Here is a 15,708-nt window from a genome sequence, read left to right on the forward strand (position 1 = left end):
ATATATAACTCACTGGATACACATATGTCTACAACTTACCTTTTGAGATCAATTATCAATACATACTCTGAGCAAAATTTTTAAAACTGCTATAAACTATTACAATAAACAAACCCCCTGTCTGTTAGCAAAATTGCTGATGAAGCACTGCATCGGTTTCAATGAAACTTTCAGAAAATATTCAGCGGATGACCTTAAACCCCATTTCAAGATGGCCACCACAGCTGATCAACATTATCAAACACAAGAATTGCTTTTACTTAGTCAGTTGAACAGATATTGAGCTAAAGTTTGTGTAATAACTGAGTCATTCACAACAAAATACTTTAAGCTCTAACAGATCTTGTAAAGATTGTGCTTCATGTTATTTTCAAGGTTTGATCAAAATAGTCAAAACTCCTATTTCTCAGCATATAATGATTCTAGTTTCTATTCTACTTTAAAGCGCTGGCCTGAAAGGCAGCACTCGGTATGCATCCTCTCAAAGAATGGAAGGCCTTTAATTTGCTGACATTTTTTAGTAGCCTCCTCTTTTTGTACCGTAGAAGGTAATTCACAGTTTATGTGAATAATGACTTGTTAGACCATTACACATTGCATTTTTGCACATTCTAGTACACATCAGTCCTGACTCAGTGAAACCATATTGCCCATAGAGTGCTCTGATATTTTCCTCCATCACCCAGAGATTGATGACTCCACTGAGGCCCTAATCTCATGTTAAAGATTTGTTGGACTCTAGAAGTCAGGCCTAGCATTGAGATGCCGGGCCTGATTTATATTTACTGGCATGAAATGGAAGCCAAATGCACTATCTGCAAAGCAGATGCCACAGCAGTGCCCTTGTGCTAGACCGTATATTTGTATTAGGCCTCATATTTTACCTGAAATAAAACCTCCAAGCAAGGTTATGTCCTCAGACTTTTCTTTCTTCCATCTGTTTTTTTCTCTCTTTTTTTCTGTTTTGTTTTTCATTTTTGTCAACCTTTTATTTCCTGTTTCTTTTTAAACTAAATTATATGTAATAAAATATCTTGTCTGTAATTGAACATAACAGAAGGAAAAACAGTAACCTAGCATTCAGACTGAAAGGCTTTATTTCATTCATATGAGAACCTTAAACTCAAAGGGAAGTGGGGAAAAAAAGTATTTTGCCATCCAAAGTCTTGATGAACGTTTCCTTTAAGACCAAATTCCTGTCTGTCAGCCCCTCAGATTTATGGGGCAGAGATTACAAAGCTACCAATACAATAAATTAAAGTGATAGACAGAATTATGCCCAGTGTTTCCTGCTCTCCCCAATGACGTACACTAACTTAGCGCTGCTTGACAATGAGTATGATTTACCACCCAGGCAAGAGTGAAGAAGGGAAAACATTCACAGGCAGCACACAGGCCTCATTTTGGCCCACAGCCTAGTGAATAAAATCCTGCGTTAATTCACTCGCAAACGTGCTGCCATTAAAAAGGGCTAAGAATAGGGATAACAGATCATAAATACTTTCTGATTTATTAGTTAACAACAAAGGAGCGTAGGCCCGGCCAAGGAGAAGGGGGACTGTTTGACAGAATGTTGTCAAGAGGAGAAAAAGACAGGAAAAACACACTCATCCTCTCACTCTCACTCACAGGCACTCTTTGCTAAATCTGACCAGGGAGGTCGCCCGGTCCTATCTTACGCCGCAGCGCGGGGAGCAGATGTGTCTGCTCTCTTCTCAATGTGTGACAGACAGAAAAGATAAACAGAGGGAAAAGCAGAGGGGAGAGGAAGAGCGGGCGGGAAGGAGGGAGGCAAAGGGAGCGGGAGCTGGCACGGCACTGGCTAATTTATCTCGCTGAGAGACAGATTAAAGAGAGAGGAGAGTGAAACAAAGTTCCACTGGCTTAATCAGCGGACAGCCTGCTAGCAAAAAGACATGATAAATCAGAGCGGGCTCAGTCCAGGAGAAAGCGTCAGCTTTGGGAGGGAATGGGGGGGGCTTCCTCAACCAAACGGCAGTATCTTTTACGTGGATGGTTTTGCGAACTTGCTGCTTGCAGTTTGTTATTGTTTGAATTAACATTGTTGTACGTAGCCTTCTGTTTTTACTTTTTTTTCCAGCTCTGCTAGTTTTAGTAGAAGGTGAACAATCCTGCTGAGTGGTGTTGTATAAACAGGACAAAGGGACATGAAGGACCTCAAGTTTCCCCTTGGTTTTTCAGCAGAGCCTTGTCTTTCTTTAGCTTTGTGTCTGACAAGGGGACTAACCTAAGGGCCTAACCCAGAAACAGGAAAAGGGGCTTAGATATCCCTGTGTCATTAGTTCACTCCGGGGTCACAGCTGGGCCACTCCGAGCATGATTACACCCCTTGATTTATCTGGTTTGGAGCCCAAGCACAGATAAATCTCCGAGCTCATCCCCGCCGTGGGATCCTCACTGTCTGATAAACGGCCCAAGCTGAATAAACAACCACCAACCCCCCCATACATCATGAATAATTCATTCAGGTTGCAGGCTCTCTTAAATGTATAAAGTTTGTATCTTAAATGGCAAAGGTTCTTCCGTAATCTCCATCCAATCCTCCGTGGTCGTCTTTGATAAATGTCGGCGAGGCAGAGGTTGGCGGACATTTTGTTTTAGAGTTGTAAACTTCATTTCCTCGCCCCTGCCCGTCGTCCTCCAGCGTTTTCACATAAATATGCTTTATGCAAATATGTCACGGGTTTACGTCGTACCGCAGCTCCCGTGTAGATATTGGCTTGTCTGCGACTTTATGACAAAGTCTAAAATCATTCATTACGGTGACCCCTGCGGTAAATCTGCGTAGTGAAAAATCACCCCGGCTCTCCTGTGTAGTGTGTAGATGTGATCATGAGTGCATTTTAACTTAATTAATTGGCCGTTTCTGTTGACAAGAAATTTATGCCGTAATAATTTGCTTGGAATAGATGCGGAGCGCAGGAAATGAGATATCCATCAGGGCGCTTGTGTTCCGCCAGCTGCACCGCGGCTAATATGAAAGTATTTCAGGCTGCACAGACCCCGCTGTTTGTGCAGTCAAGATTATATATACCCACGATCCATTGCCTGCCTCACAGGCGCTCATGGAGGTCTATGATAACAAAGACTATGTGATTTATGGCCTGCTGTGAAAGCAGAACTTGATGAGATTAAACAATTTCATAGCATGAGTGTTTCTCAGAGGGCCCTCTGATTTGTGGCAGCAACACCGACAGTAAATCAGCTTTATATATCTGAAAGCATGCTCAGCAAAGGAGTGCAATTACTGTTTAAGACAGCTACTTTTTATTTAATTTTTATCCCTGGTTTGTCTCTTTTATTCCTGGCCTGTCACAAAGCCACTCACCTTCATAAGTCCTTTTGAGGGAAGGCTCGAGGAGAGGAGGAGGTGGGAAAGTCAAGAAGGGAAGGAGAGGAAGAGAGAGAGAGAGAGAGAGAGCATGGCGTGTGCCCTCTGCTATCACTCCTCCACAGCTTTTCCAGAAACAACAACAACAACCAGGGGACAACATGAGCCACCAGCAGAACAACATGGGCATCTATAGAGCGGGGGGGAACCGCTTCATTTTTAATGCTTTGTTTGCCTGCTGTTCTGTCCTTGTCTGGGTAAATGGAGTAAGCAGAGTGTAATTAGAGAGCCAGGCTTTGCTCCTTGCCATAAAGATGACATGATGTAATGATACAGCTTACAGACCCGCAGAGGCTTCTGTCTGACGAAAGAGGATCTGGGTCGTTTGCCTGTGACTTATGATAGGTGTGGAAGATGACAGCGTTATCACTGCTGCGTCGAAATGTGAGAAACTTCTTTGAAAGGTTGTCAGGAGTTGGAGGCAAGCAGAGATGGATTTGGAGCATACTAATCTTGCATATATATACTGTATATATGTACTTATATATATAAAACCTTATTAAGCAGGGATCTAATCTTTAGTGGTATAGCTGTTTATTATGCATGCTTATGCTGTTTTTAGTCAAAAGTATGTGCTGCATCACAACGCAACAATGATTTAAAAAAAGCTTTAAAATAAAAAAGAAGAAAAAGTTTAAAAGCTCACACTGCAATGATTTCACTTACAATTACGATCAGAGATTTTAGATGAAATTGACATCTGTACCAATCAATTGATCAGTCTGTGCTTATTCCTGAACAAAAGGGAACATTTAGGCGCGCACGCTTCACTCTTTCATGCGCTCAGATAACACGAGAGGATGTGTGTGGGCTTTCCAGCGCGAGTCGGCGCACACATGCAAATGTGTGTGTTTTGAAGTCGCGGTTAAGTGTTCAGCGGCTGTTTGTGTGCCTGTGTCCTTGGGTGAAGATGTGAGTTGCGCATCTGTCTGCATCATCCCATATCTTCCCAGAAAACATCAAGAGATCTCATTATTTCGACACATCTCAAGTTTTTTTTTTCCCTCTCTATTTTTTTTTCTTTCTCCATGTGCCTTGAGTCAAAATTAGTTTTCATTCCCTCTGTGATCTTACTGACTGAAGCCAGCTCAAAGTAAAGAAAATCGCAGTCTTCGTTGCGGGGCTGAGTCAAACACACACTTCACACAGTCGCAGTCTGAGTTAAGCATTCCTAAGTAACCTTCACATTTCACTTGTGTGAAGAGCTAATTTCCTTTAAGTTCACATGTCACTTTTTTGTGGCTCTTTTTTGTGGGTCCTCTTCAAATGTCTCCCGGCGTCTAATTGCACAGGAAACATTCTAGACAAGCCGGCGTGACAGCCCCGCTCCCATACTCTTCAATTATTTAACATCCCATACTCTAGAAAACAGCCCTGACGTTAACTACAGCCCCTAATCGGAACAGAAAGCTTCATGATATGTCACACTCCTGAGTTGCTGTAGTTTTGAGTGTGTTGTTTGCAATACACCAGAAAAAAGATGAAAATATTTATTTTCACAGCAGTTAAAATGAGGCAAAACCATGACTTTTGTGTGTTTGGTTAGATCAGAGCGTTCTCGTCTCACATTTCTCCCATGGATTGTACATTAAAGAGAGTTTGCGCTTAAGCAAATATCTTAAGTTTCATGTAAAAGTTTTAGAAGAGTGCTTAATCCTTGTTTTTTACTAATATGTACCACTTTTTGTGTTTTTTACAAACCGTACACAGGAAAAGGTCAAACTACTAAAATAAAGGGGAAAAAAGCCTCCAGCTAATTGTGCTGCATACCTGTAATCTAGGCTTTAAATCTCTTTCTCTGTTAGACACTCACAGGAAAGGTCAAATGACTTTTTAAATTTCAACCTAAAAGCAAACAGAGCCTTATTACATCTATGAGTCATGGCTATGGATGATTAACGTCCGGCAGCACTCAACCTTTCCCCATACAGCTGCACAGCTGCACACAGAACCGCAGGTTTTTTTTTTTTTTTTTTTTTTTTTGCTGTTGCTGGTTCACTTCATGTGCCTCGTGCCCTGAGCGAAACATCAGAACAGTTGCTCTTGTGATCAGTGATCATATGAAACATTTACCCAGAGCATGCTCATTGGAGTAGAACTGGTTAATCATTAAACACTCGCTCAGCAGTCTTCCTGCTGAGCCAAAAAAAAAAAATGTTTTACTCACAAGTTCAAGCATCGTGATACCAAATGTTTTTCCTTCTGCTTAAGAAAACAGACTTAATACTTTTTTATGTGCACAACATCAATTTAAAACTCATTAGACTCTTTTTTCTTACCATAATCATTAGCACTGTGATGAAAATAAAACCAAAATATTTACATCATGCCACAAATGCACATTTTCTAATGTAATTTGCTGCATAAATAAGAATTTACATAACTTTTCTTAAAATATTTTTTATATAAACGAATAATACATTTTAATTCAAACTACTAATACTAGACTTTTATTAGGCAACAAATAATCTGTTCATAAAAAAGGAATTGGGGCAAATTATTTTATTTTTTCCAAGCTGCAAGACATCCCAACATTATTTCTTTATTTTTCCATTGTTTATTTTTATGTTTGCAACCCTAACGTCAGAAGTCTGAAACATGAATCAAAAAAGAAGAGGAAAAAAAACCCCTCTTTTAACGAAGGAATGAACGTGTCATGCTAGCATTAAATGTTGACTCAAATAAGTTCACAAGTTGTGTCTCCTCTGATCTCCAACACGATCAGAAAGCAGCACCAGTTTATAGAGACAAGATGTGAAAAAAGTTCCATGCACAGACACAAAAGAAGTATTTTGATATAGACCCAAAGAGAAAACATATCAAAAGACATTTTTATACATGTCTTTTGCAAGCACAAAAAGCAGAAATGGTGTCAAGAGAAAACAAAACAGAAGGATTGTTTCTTCCAACAATTGCTTTAAGCTACAAAAATCTCCTTGAGTCCCTAGCCTCCCCTCAATGTCAGCCCCCGACTCCTCTTCGCCCTCCCCCTTCCTCTTCTCTGCTCCTCGTTTTTCTTTCTTTCTTTTTTTTTCCCCTCTTTTCCCCCTCTTTGGCAGGACACGGCCCTCCTTGCACCCTGATAGGTTGCGGGCTGATGCTTAGCAACAACATTCCTGTGCCCTAAGTAGCAGTAAGCCTCTGGCTGAACTCTTTGATGTGGCTGTCAGGCCACATTTATTTCCTTTTAGCACTTTGTCTACTTGTCCAGATGTATAAGGAGATAAAAAGGGCTGGTGTTTACACTGGTCTCCCTCTGTAGCGCGACTGTAATTAGATTGTATTGCTGGTCAGTCTTCAGGAGGGAGGTGAGGTGAGGCAAGGCAGGAACCAGCTGTGTCAGGATGAGCTGGTCCCGGCGAGGCGCTACTTTCTGTAACTTCTCGTGCGACAACCAACATCACAATCGCGCTTTAGTCAAATCTTAGATGCCGCCGTGACGTCCTGTTATACAACTCCCATCAAGCTCTTTAATTGACAGTTTCAGAACTTGGCAAACTTTGTGGCAGTTGAAACGCAACTAGATACACGTCAGTTTTTCCTGACTCCCTTTTTTATTTTTTTAAGATCCCCACTGTGGCGGTGGTTGTGTGCTCCATGTGGCTCTCTTTGTGCTTCGCCTGTCTTCTCTTTCCACCCCTCCACTGTTTTTTTTCTTTCTCCTTCCACTCGCCTCTCTTGTGGTGATATGTTGGAACTAATAATCACTGTTGCCTCTGGGTTTATCAGCATTTATTCGCATAACAACACAGGAAAAAAAAGAGCAGACAGACAGGACTGGTGTGATGTATTATCCAGTGTGGGAATCATCTTTCATAATGACATCCAACAGAGCTTCCTCTCTCTACCTCCTTTTTCCCCCTCATTCCCTGGATTTTTCTTTCTTGCATTTACACACATACACACTTTCCTCATTTCCCACTCCCTCCTTCCACTCCCCTCTGTCCACTCTTTATTATCACAGAATCCACGATGCTCCCCAGCCTGTAAATTTGTGCCACATTATCATAAGCTGTGGTGATAACTCACATTGCACAGAGACAATAATGATGTGAACACTCAGCATATGCCCCAGGCCCAACAAATTAAAACAATGCTCAGCTTGATGAGCAGACTAATCTGGACAGCAGAGAGACTGTGAGAGGGGGGAAAAAAGAGAGCTCCGGGAGACTCTTAAATCGACGACACAGCAGCACCTCCCTCTGTTCAGTGTTGGCACAGCTAAAGACGTTTAGACAAAACAAGGAGAGCTGGAAATTGTGCATATGAAGGAGTAATGAAGAAGGTGCTTTAAAGCTGAAATAATCACCAGTTTGTTCTCCTAAAACAGAGACATTGATCATTTCATTTATTCTATGTTGGGTTTTTTTATTATCCTGATCAAAATCATTGCAGCTATTTTAACTTCTGATGAGCTAAAGGAGTGCAAATGGGTTGGAAAAGATGAAAGATGGATGTGAGTGGCAGGTAAAATGATTGTGCTGAACTGGACAAGAGCTGACTAGAAGTACAGATGTTCAATGAGGTGAAGCATGATTTAAAGAGTGAGTCTGAAATGCTGAAAGCAAGGGGGACCTACAGTATGTGTCAGCACTGAAACAATGTGATGTGGAAGTAAAGTAGTTCAGTCTTGCAACGTAGCATCCTTTTATACAGACATCTTCTATTTTAGAGGGAAATGTTTCATAAGCCTGAAAAATGGCAACAAATAAAAAATGGGCCCTCATGTGGCTAGCCAATATAGCCTAGCCAAGACTAGGACTACGTTCACGCGACAGTTTTAGGCTTTTTCCTAACAATCTGAATGTGACAAATCTGATTTTTTTTCAAACCCGACCTAAGCCTTTTTAGTATGTAGTACTGAATCGGATACATATCGGATGTTTTTTAATGCGACCGCAGTCCGAATGCTCATGTCGCATTTCATCAGACTTTTGTGCAGTTTAAATCTTGTAACTTCACACAAAAGTTCAGTTGTCGTGTCTTTTTTTGTTTTAATTTTCCACGTCCTGGATGACTAAGAATCTACAGAATTATATGAGAGTAACATTGGTCACAGACCGTATCGATGCTGTAAGTTACTGGATCAATACTTGAGTTAGTTTTACTTTCAGCGCATTGCTCCTGTTCCATGAATACATGCTGCACCACAGTAATCAGCAAGAGGCAGGTTCAAATGTAAACAGTGGGCTAAACAAGCATGTCAGATAATTATTTAATCAACTCTTATTGCACAACAACTTCAGAATCGACATGCTAACGTGTAGCATACATATTTAGTGTACTTCTGTAAACATTGAGCTGAATGTGACGTCACGTCATTTTCTGCACATGCAGGTCACATCAGGGCTGTGGAGAGTTCACAATGGAGTCTGATGGAGGTCCCGTTTAAAACATAATGTGAACATCTATACACAAAAAAAATACATATTTTTGCAACGAACTGGAATTGAGCATTAGGAAATGCAGTGTGAATGTAACCAAATATCGTTGCCTTGTTCTTCATATACGTATGACTGGCATCACAGCTGATAAAGTTCTAACTGTTCTTAACCAATTGACATAAAAACATTCCCAGATAGACTGCATTTTCCCTTTACTATTCACTTTAGCAGATAATATTTGTCACAGACAATTGTGTTTGTTATAACTGCCAAAATGTTGTCAAAGTTCACACTAGTAATTTTTTTATGTAGTATGATTGCGCTGATTAATTTGCTGCAGAAAGTTGCTGGTTTCTCAAGTTACCAGTTTGGCAGCCTAGGCTGAGTTAAACTGACACCACCCGTTTTCCTCAAATTGGACGTGGCAGTTCTTATTTAGTACTATAGGTTCTTATTTTCTGTTGTTGCACTGCTTGTATTACTCATTCCATACAAGCACATCTCACAAGGAGGGAGCCAGCTTTGATGTAACTTATCAAGTTTTAGCCACTCCAGAGGCTGAGAGCAGCGGGTCTGCTGTCAAAACAATATTCCTATTCCAAACTGTATCTTCCAAACACACAGTCCTCCAGCATATGTGTGGGAAGGCCTCAGAATACACTTTTTTTGCCTTATTTTCTCCCCCTTTGCTGTAATACGAGACACATGCTAGCCAGACCTTAATGCCTTTCAGAGATGCTATCTGAAAGCACATTAAGTGATCGTTTTCAATTCACAGTGCTCTCTTCGCCCATGAAGAATATGGTTCCATTTAACTGTGCAGACCATTCCATTTTTCAAGGTTATGCATGGGTATGTAGAAGGACAACAATAAAGGTGGGGGGAAATGCAGCACCAAGCCATTTCTAATATGTATTTGTCAGTTAAGTCTCTTGCTATGATTAAAACCCTAGTGAATTCCTTCCCGCAGCAAAGGAAAGTATTTCTGCAAAAGGATCAGATATCGCTGTGTCACGATAAACTGCCTGCTCCTGCTAGCTCTAAGGCTACAGAACGCAAAGCTAGGGACAGAAGGGGATGTTTTGAACCTTGGAAGTAAGAGTGTAAAAAGTATTGATACATTGAAATATAGCAATATTTAATTTCCGGAAACTGAATCGATTCTCTAAAGCAGTGTATCGATTTTTATTTAAGGTTTGAGATGTAAACTTTCTTGTAAAGCAGTTCATTTTTGTGTAGTAATTTAGCCTCCAGTCACTAGTTGGCAGCAGTCAGCCTGCAATTCGGCTCCTTCATTCCTAAAGAGCCAGAGAGTTCAAATGCTAGCATTGTGAGTAAGCATTAGCACTAAGTACCAATGGCTATATCTGGACAAATTAGAAAGACACTCACTGCCTTCAAAGCTGAGGCAGGGTTGCAAACTGTCTCGTATTTGCCAGGATGTCCCGTATTTTAAGACAAATTGAAGTGTCCTGTATGGCAGTGATTCCCAACCAGGGGCTACATGGAAAAATGCCCCAGGTGTGTAAAAAAAATAAAAAAAATAGGACCGAGACATGTAGTGCCCCATGGTTTCCACAATGCGGAAAATGCAAACAGAATCACAAAATTGACACAACATGTAATCCAGTATAGAAAGCGGAATCTCACGGAATTTGCTTATTTTGTGTATTTGATGTATTTTGGACGCTGCTGCTTCCTGCACCTGCCATTACCTAGTTGATTTATTTATTTAATTACTTATTCACTTTCAAGGCAATGCATTTATCTTAATGTTTAATTTGAGTTAAAAAGAATAAAATGCCTGAGAACTAAACATTCTATGGGGTTAAATAAATTACTTTCATTTAATAATCAGTTGTCGTACATTATAGTTTTGGAGAATCATCATTATGTTTGACTGAGGGGGGTACTAGTGGTATGACAAAATGGTTCAGGGGTTACATAAGTCTAAAAAGGTTGGGAACCACTGCTGTACAGGACACTATTCCTCCTTACTGCAACCTGCATGCAGAGCCGTCACGTTACAGAAGGCAGGTAGGCATTTGTCTATCATCAGTATTATGACCCCTGTATCATGATATGTATTGTATCTCCAAATTCTTGCCAATACACATCCCTACTTTAAGGTGCACCAGAAAAACTAAACAAAACAATAAAAAGACTATTGATGTGTTTGTGAGTACAGTGTGAGACTGAGGCCACTGTTATTTTCACGGTCGTCAATTTCTCCCTCTGGTTTAGCTTGATGATTGTTTGACTTTGTTCACAATCAATATCTCATTCCACTTGTGCAACCGGCAATCTATGTATATATTTATCTCACATTTTAATTGAGGAACAATAAGTAATACATTTAATAAGGGTGAGACTTTAGACTGATTTTGGAAGTGCCTTGCTATTTGTCAACCTACTTTGACTTAATAAAAGGTCATAGCTGAATGAACTAGGTCCTAATCAGATTGTTTTGAAGATAATTACCATACATGCAAAATGTAGCATTATATGTGTTCTCATTACATTCAATTTTTTTATACAAATGATTATGTTCAATTTAAAACTTGTCAATCTAGCTTCTAAATGTAATTTCCACCTCATGTTTTCTTTCTCCAAGCCATGCAATGAGGCTGGACTTGAGAATCAACCTTTGCCATACACACCTCTACCTCAAGGATCCAGAGATGCCAAGAACCACAAAGGTAAGACAATTTGAAGGTCTTTTTTGTCTTTAAGGCTGATTTTTTTGGGGGTTTGCATTCATCAAATCGAGCATAAAAGAAAAAAGCTTCTATATTCAGAGCTACATTCTGAGGATTATGTGAGTCATAACCCCAACGAATGTGGAGTGGGAATCTGTTGAACTTGAGAATAAGTTGCAGTTGTCTTATCTATTCTTATTGATCTCATCTCATCTGTGTGATGTGTTGATAGTGGGAACAAGTCTGAGTAATCTGGGGTAATGCAGATCTGAATGTATGCGTGAGAGAACAGAGCACACACAAGATGAAGCATCCTTGATCTGTGGATACGCAGACATTGATTAGGCCTTACATCGACCCAGTGTAGTAGGTTGATGTAATTATGTAGCTTTTTTAAAAACATTAAATGATGTGCTCTAGGAAGAATACATCATGTTCATTAAAAATGATAGTGTTGTGAATTATTTATGAAGATTGTCTTCTTCATTCGTATTACATTCTCAGGTGAGATTGAAGTAAAAAGCACAATTCTCAATTTCAATATTTTCGACATAGATTGGAAAATAATTTGTGTTTAAAAAAATCAAGGTTTTTTTGTATGTGTGTACTCATACCTGTCATGAATTAAATTTTAAACATAATAATTTTGTTATTTTATGTAATATTGCCCACGTTTTTTATATGTACAATATTAAGGAATGGGCCATTCTATCTGTTAGTGTAAAGCGCTTTGGGGTCCGGAGGGACTTGAAAAGCGCTCTATAAGTTCAGTACCATTTACCATTCTTACCGTTTTTACCAATGCACACCAGAGCAGCACCTTCATTACTAAGCACCAACCCATTTGATCCTGTCATCACTTGCAAACAGGACATGGATATATTTAAATTGTTCTGCTTAGGGGAAGAGACTCCTCCCCAACCCAAAGGACACATTTCTTTTTTTTTTTTCAGTAGTGAACCATGGGCAGACTTTAAAAAAATGACTTTCTTGATTAATTCAAACTCTGTTGGAAATTGCTCCACTGCAATTCTGAAGGTCATGGCATGAAGAAACCATATCATTTGTAAAAACTAAAGATGAGACCCTGAGGTTCTCAGATGCCCTCCTCTCCATAATGACCGTTGATCACCTGTTCACACACATTTTCACACAAGTGGACCAGTTTACCAAAAACTCCTGTGACCCTCTGAGCAATTCTGTGAGGGTAAAGCTCTGATTCACTGTTCCAGAGTAAACTAACAGCCCATTTTTATTACAAAGGACAGATCTGTGCCATAAAATCCAGGACGGTGGCAGCTTTCATTGGACGTGAGGACAGAGAGCATTGTACTTTGTCAAAATCAGACCTGTTCGGAACAGTCCGTTTAAAGGTGAAGGGATCTGACACATGAAATATTTTCCCCCTCTGTCTAGGATCTGAGCAACAATGACAGTCGTTATTTGTTATTTTTATGATGCAGTGCTGCAGTCTTAGATAACACAGCCCTCATCTTCGCCCTTCACCTCTGCTTCATAGCCCTGCTTGAAGCCTCTACCCCCATCTTGTCCCCCCACCCCCATATTTATTTAGCCTTCCTAACCATACTTGACTTTTCTCTGTGTGTGGTAGATGGTCACAGTAAGTTCTCATTCAAAAAGAACAAAGAAATGCCAAAACAGCGCTTTAACAGAGAAAAAAATTGAGACAGTATATCCAGTGTTTACTGAGATAATCCAGAATATAAACAATGGGGGTGAAATAAAACGCTGCCTGGTTTGATGTAGTTCACTGCGGTGCTCTCCTTTCAGTACACACGGTAAATTAAACAATTCACTTTTTTGTTCTTTTGTTTATTTTCTTGGTCTTAAACCAGTTTGTGCTGTCACAACTGCTTTTTCTGCCTCATGAAGTACTCCCTTTGCTTTTGTTTCTCATTGCAAAAACAAACAATAGTCAGTACATGAACAATAAAGCCTGTAGTGATTTCATTTTAAAGTCAGCTTTATGTACACATAGTAAGCATATGTGAGAAAAGTTTTTTTTTAAGTGAACAAAATGCTTTTAAAACAGTAACAAGAGAGGCTGTCTGTCCTAATCCTTGTATTAGGAATCAGATTAGCAGCATTCCTGACATCCGCATGTCGGCTGCACAGGAAGAACTTCTGTTTTCTCCTTTCAACCCCGTGTATCCAACCCCTCTACCAATGTCACCTGTGTGGAAGCCCCAGAGCATGGGTGCCAGAGATAATTACAGCAGCAAGGAGCTCTCAGAGGAGGGCAGTGCTGTCAGGTCACTGCCCCGGGAGAGAGGGCTGGACGCCAAAGACAGAATTCCTGTCTTATTTGGTGAAGAAATCAACCTGGAGGAGACAGAGTTAAACAAGGAAGCAGAGACAAGAGCAAGAAGGCAGAAATAGAGGAATATGTTGTTTTTGTCTTGTTATAGTTGTGAAATACAAATTGAAACGTAAAAGCGAGAGGCAAAAGTCGTGGCGGGGCGGGTGGGTGCTAAAACGTGAAAATTGGACTTTAAGATAACCGGAGTAAAAGACAAAGTGAAGGAGTGTGGCGGGGGCTCGGGTGTGTTTTGGTGAAGGCGTGATGCAGAGTGGAACACACAGTCTGGCAGAGGGGCCTGAGGATCTTCCACCACTGTCACCTTGACTCTAAGTCTTGGTGCTGGTCCAACTGCCAGCTCAACTCTAAATCCAGGCAGCCAAAATGGAGCCCCAGCCTGAAGTAGAGTGTGGCCTCATAAAAACCGCTTCGTACCATATCAACTCAAAGCCACCGGGAGCACATTCTTGTGATTTATCATGAAAACTTAAAGTTGAACTGGCATATTTATTTTAGGATGACATATTTAAAGTCAGATTTGTCAAGTTATGTTAAAAAGCTGATTAAAAACTTCATTCAGATTTAGTTGTGGTTGATAAGTGTAATTCATTATGCAAGATTATTGAACCCTCTATAGGTATCAGATAATTGCTGGTTATAATTTTGGTAATGCTTACATTAAAGGAGACCAATTATGGGTCCTAGAAATTTTTATGGTATGTCCGTGGGCTATCCAGACCATGTTCATTCAATTTAATGCACAAAATAATTCTCAGATAATAAAATTTCCCATTTTCTAGTTCTGCCTGCTCTGTCTTCCGTTCAGAAGAGCTGTTTATGTTAATGAGCTCTGTTGGTAACGCCCTCCAAAAATCTGTTGACATTAACTCCGCCCTCCAAAGCCAGTGTTTACGTTAGCATGGCTAATAATAGCAGAAGCTCCGTTGTACAACCATATGAGACCCAGAGGCAGAGTCGTGGTCGCAGCTTCTTTTTTCTCTCTCCCTCCTCTGCTCTGAGCTCATTCTGCATGCTGTTACCAGAGCAGGGAGCAGCAGCGGTCAAAATACATCAGAAACTTGAACAAATAGGCTTTAACAAGGCTTTAATAAGCTAAACAATAGAGGTACATGAGAAAGCATGTTCATAACGAATGAAAATAAATAAATAAATTGTGTCCGTGCCAGTCTCAAACCCTGGCCTACCCCTCTCTGGTCCAACACTCTACCCATTGCCCTATTGGAGGCCTGCTGTGAAATGAGCTGCGCATTGCACAACAACACCGTGACGGCTTTTTATACTGAGGAGGTGGAGTCTCACTCGGGGGTTCCTAGATAAGGGGCTGAACGCAGGTTCCGGTGGGTTGTCATACGGCTTGTGACATCACAAAATGACGGAAGTATAAAACTTGTCATTAATATACAATAAAAATACATTTACTTACAGTAAATATGCCCCTGGGTGCATTATTTTTGGTCCTAGGACTGTTTTTTAAGAAGTACATACCCAAAGTTGAGTAAAAAAAACTTTAAAAAGTGAATTTTGCATAATAGGTCCCCTTTAAATTAATTTTCACGGGTGTAGCTAACCTTACAAAAAAATTAAAAAGAAAATGAATGCAATATGTGAAACCTGCTTTATTGTACAAAGTCAAGTGCCTTTTAATCTCATTGTTTTAGGCTTGCTTTCATCTGCTTTATATACAGCGGGTAAAATAAGTATTGAACACGTCACCATTTTTCTCAGTAGATATATTACTAGAGGTGCTAATGACATGAAATTTTCACCAGATGTAGAAACTAGTGGCATGCATTGCTCAGGTGTGATTTTGGCCCATTCTTCCACACAAACAGTCTTCAAATCTTGAAGGTTTCGTGGACCTCTTCTATGAAC

General features: G+C 40.2%; 1 protein-coding gene across 2 annotated transcripts in view; it reads left to right on the top strand.

The window, feature by feature from the left end:
* lrmda (leucine rich melanocyte differentiation associated) overlaps positions 1-15,708 on the top strand; it is a 316,113-nt gene that overhangs the window by 230,223 nt on the left and 70,182 nt on the right. For both annotated transcript variants that reach the window (XM_014005095.1, XM_014005094.1), the window contains exon 6: positions 11,411-11,495. In XM_014005095.1, the coding sequence (XP_013860549.1) occupies positions 11,411-11,495 (85 nt within the window). The remainder of the gene's footprint in view (positions 1-11,410; positions 11,496-15,708) is intronic.

This window comes from Austrofundulus limnaeus, unplaced genomic scaffold (assembly GCF_001266775.1).
Source record: "Austrofundulus limnaeus strain Quisiro unplaced genomic scaffold, Austrofundulus_limnaeus-1.0 Scaffold28, whole genome shotgun sequence".
Classification (NCBI taxonomy): domain Eukaryota; kingdom Metazoa; phylum Chordata; class Actinopteri; order Cyprinodontiformes; family Rivulidae; genus Austrofundulus; species Austrofundulus limnaeus.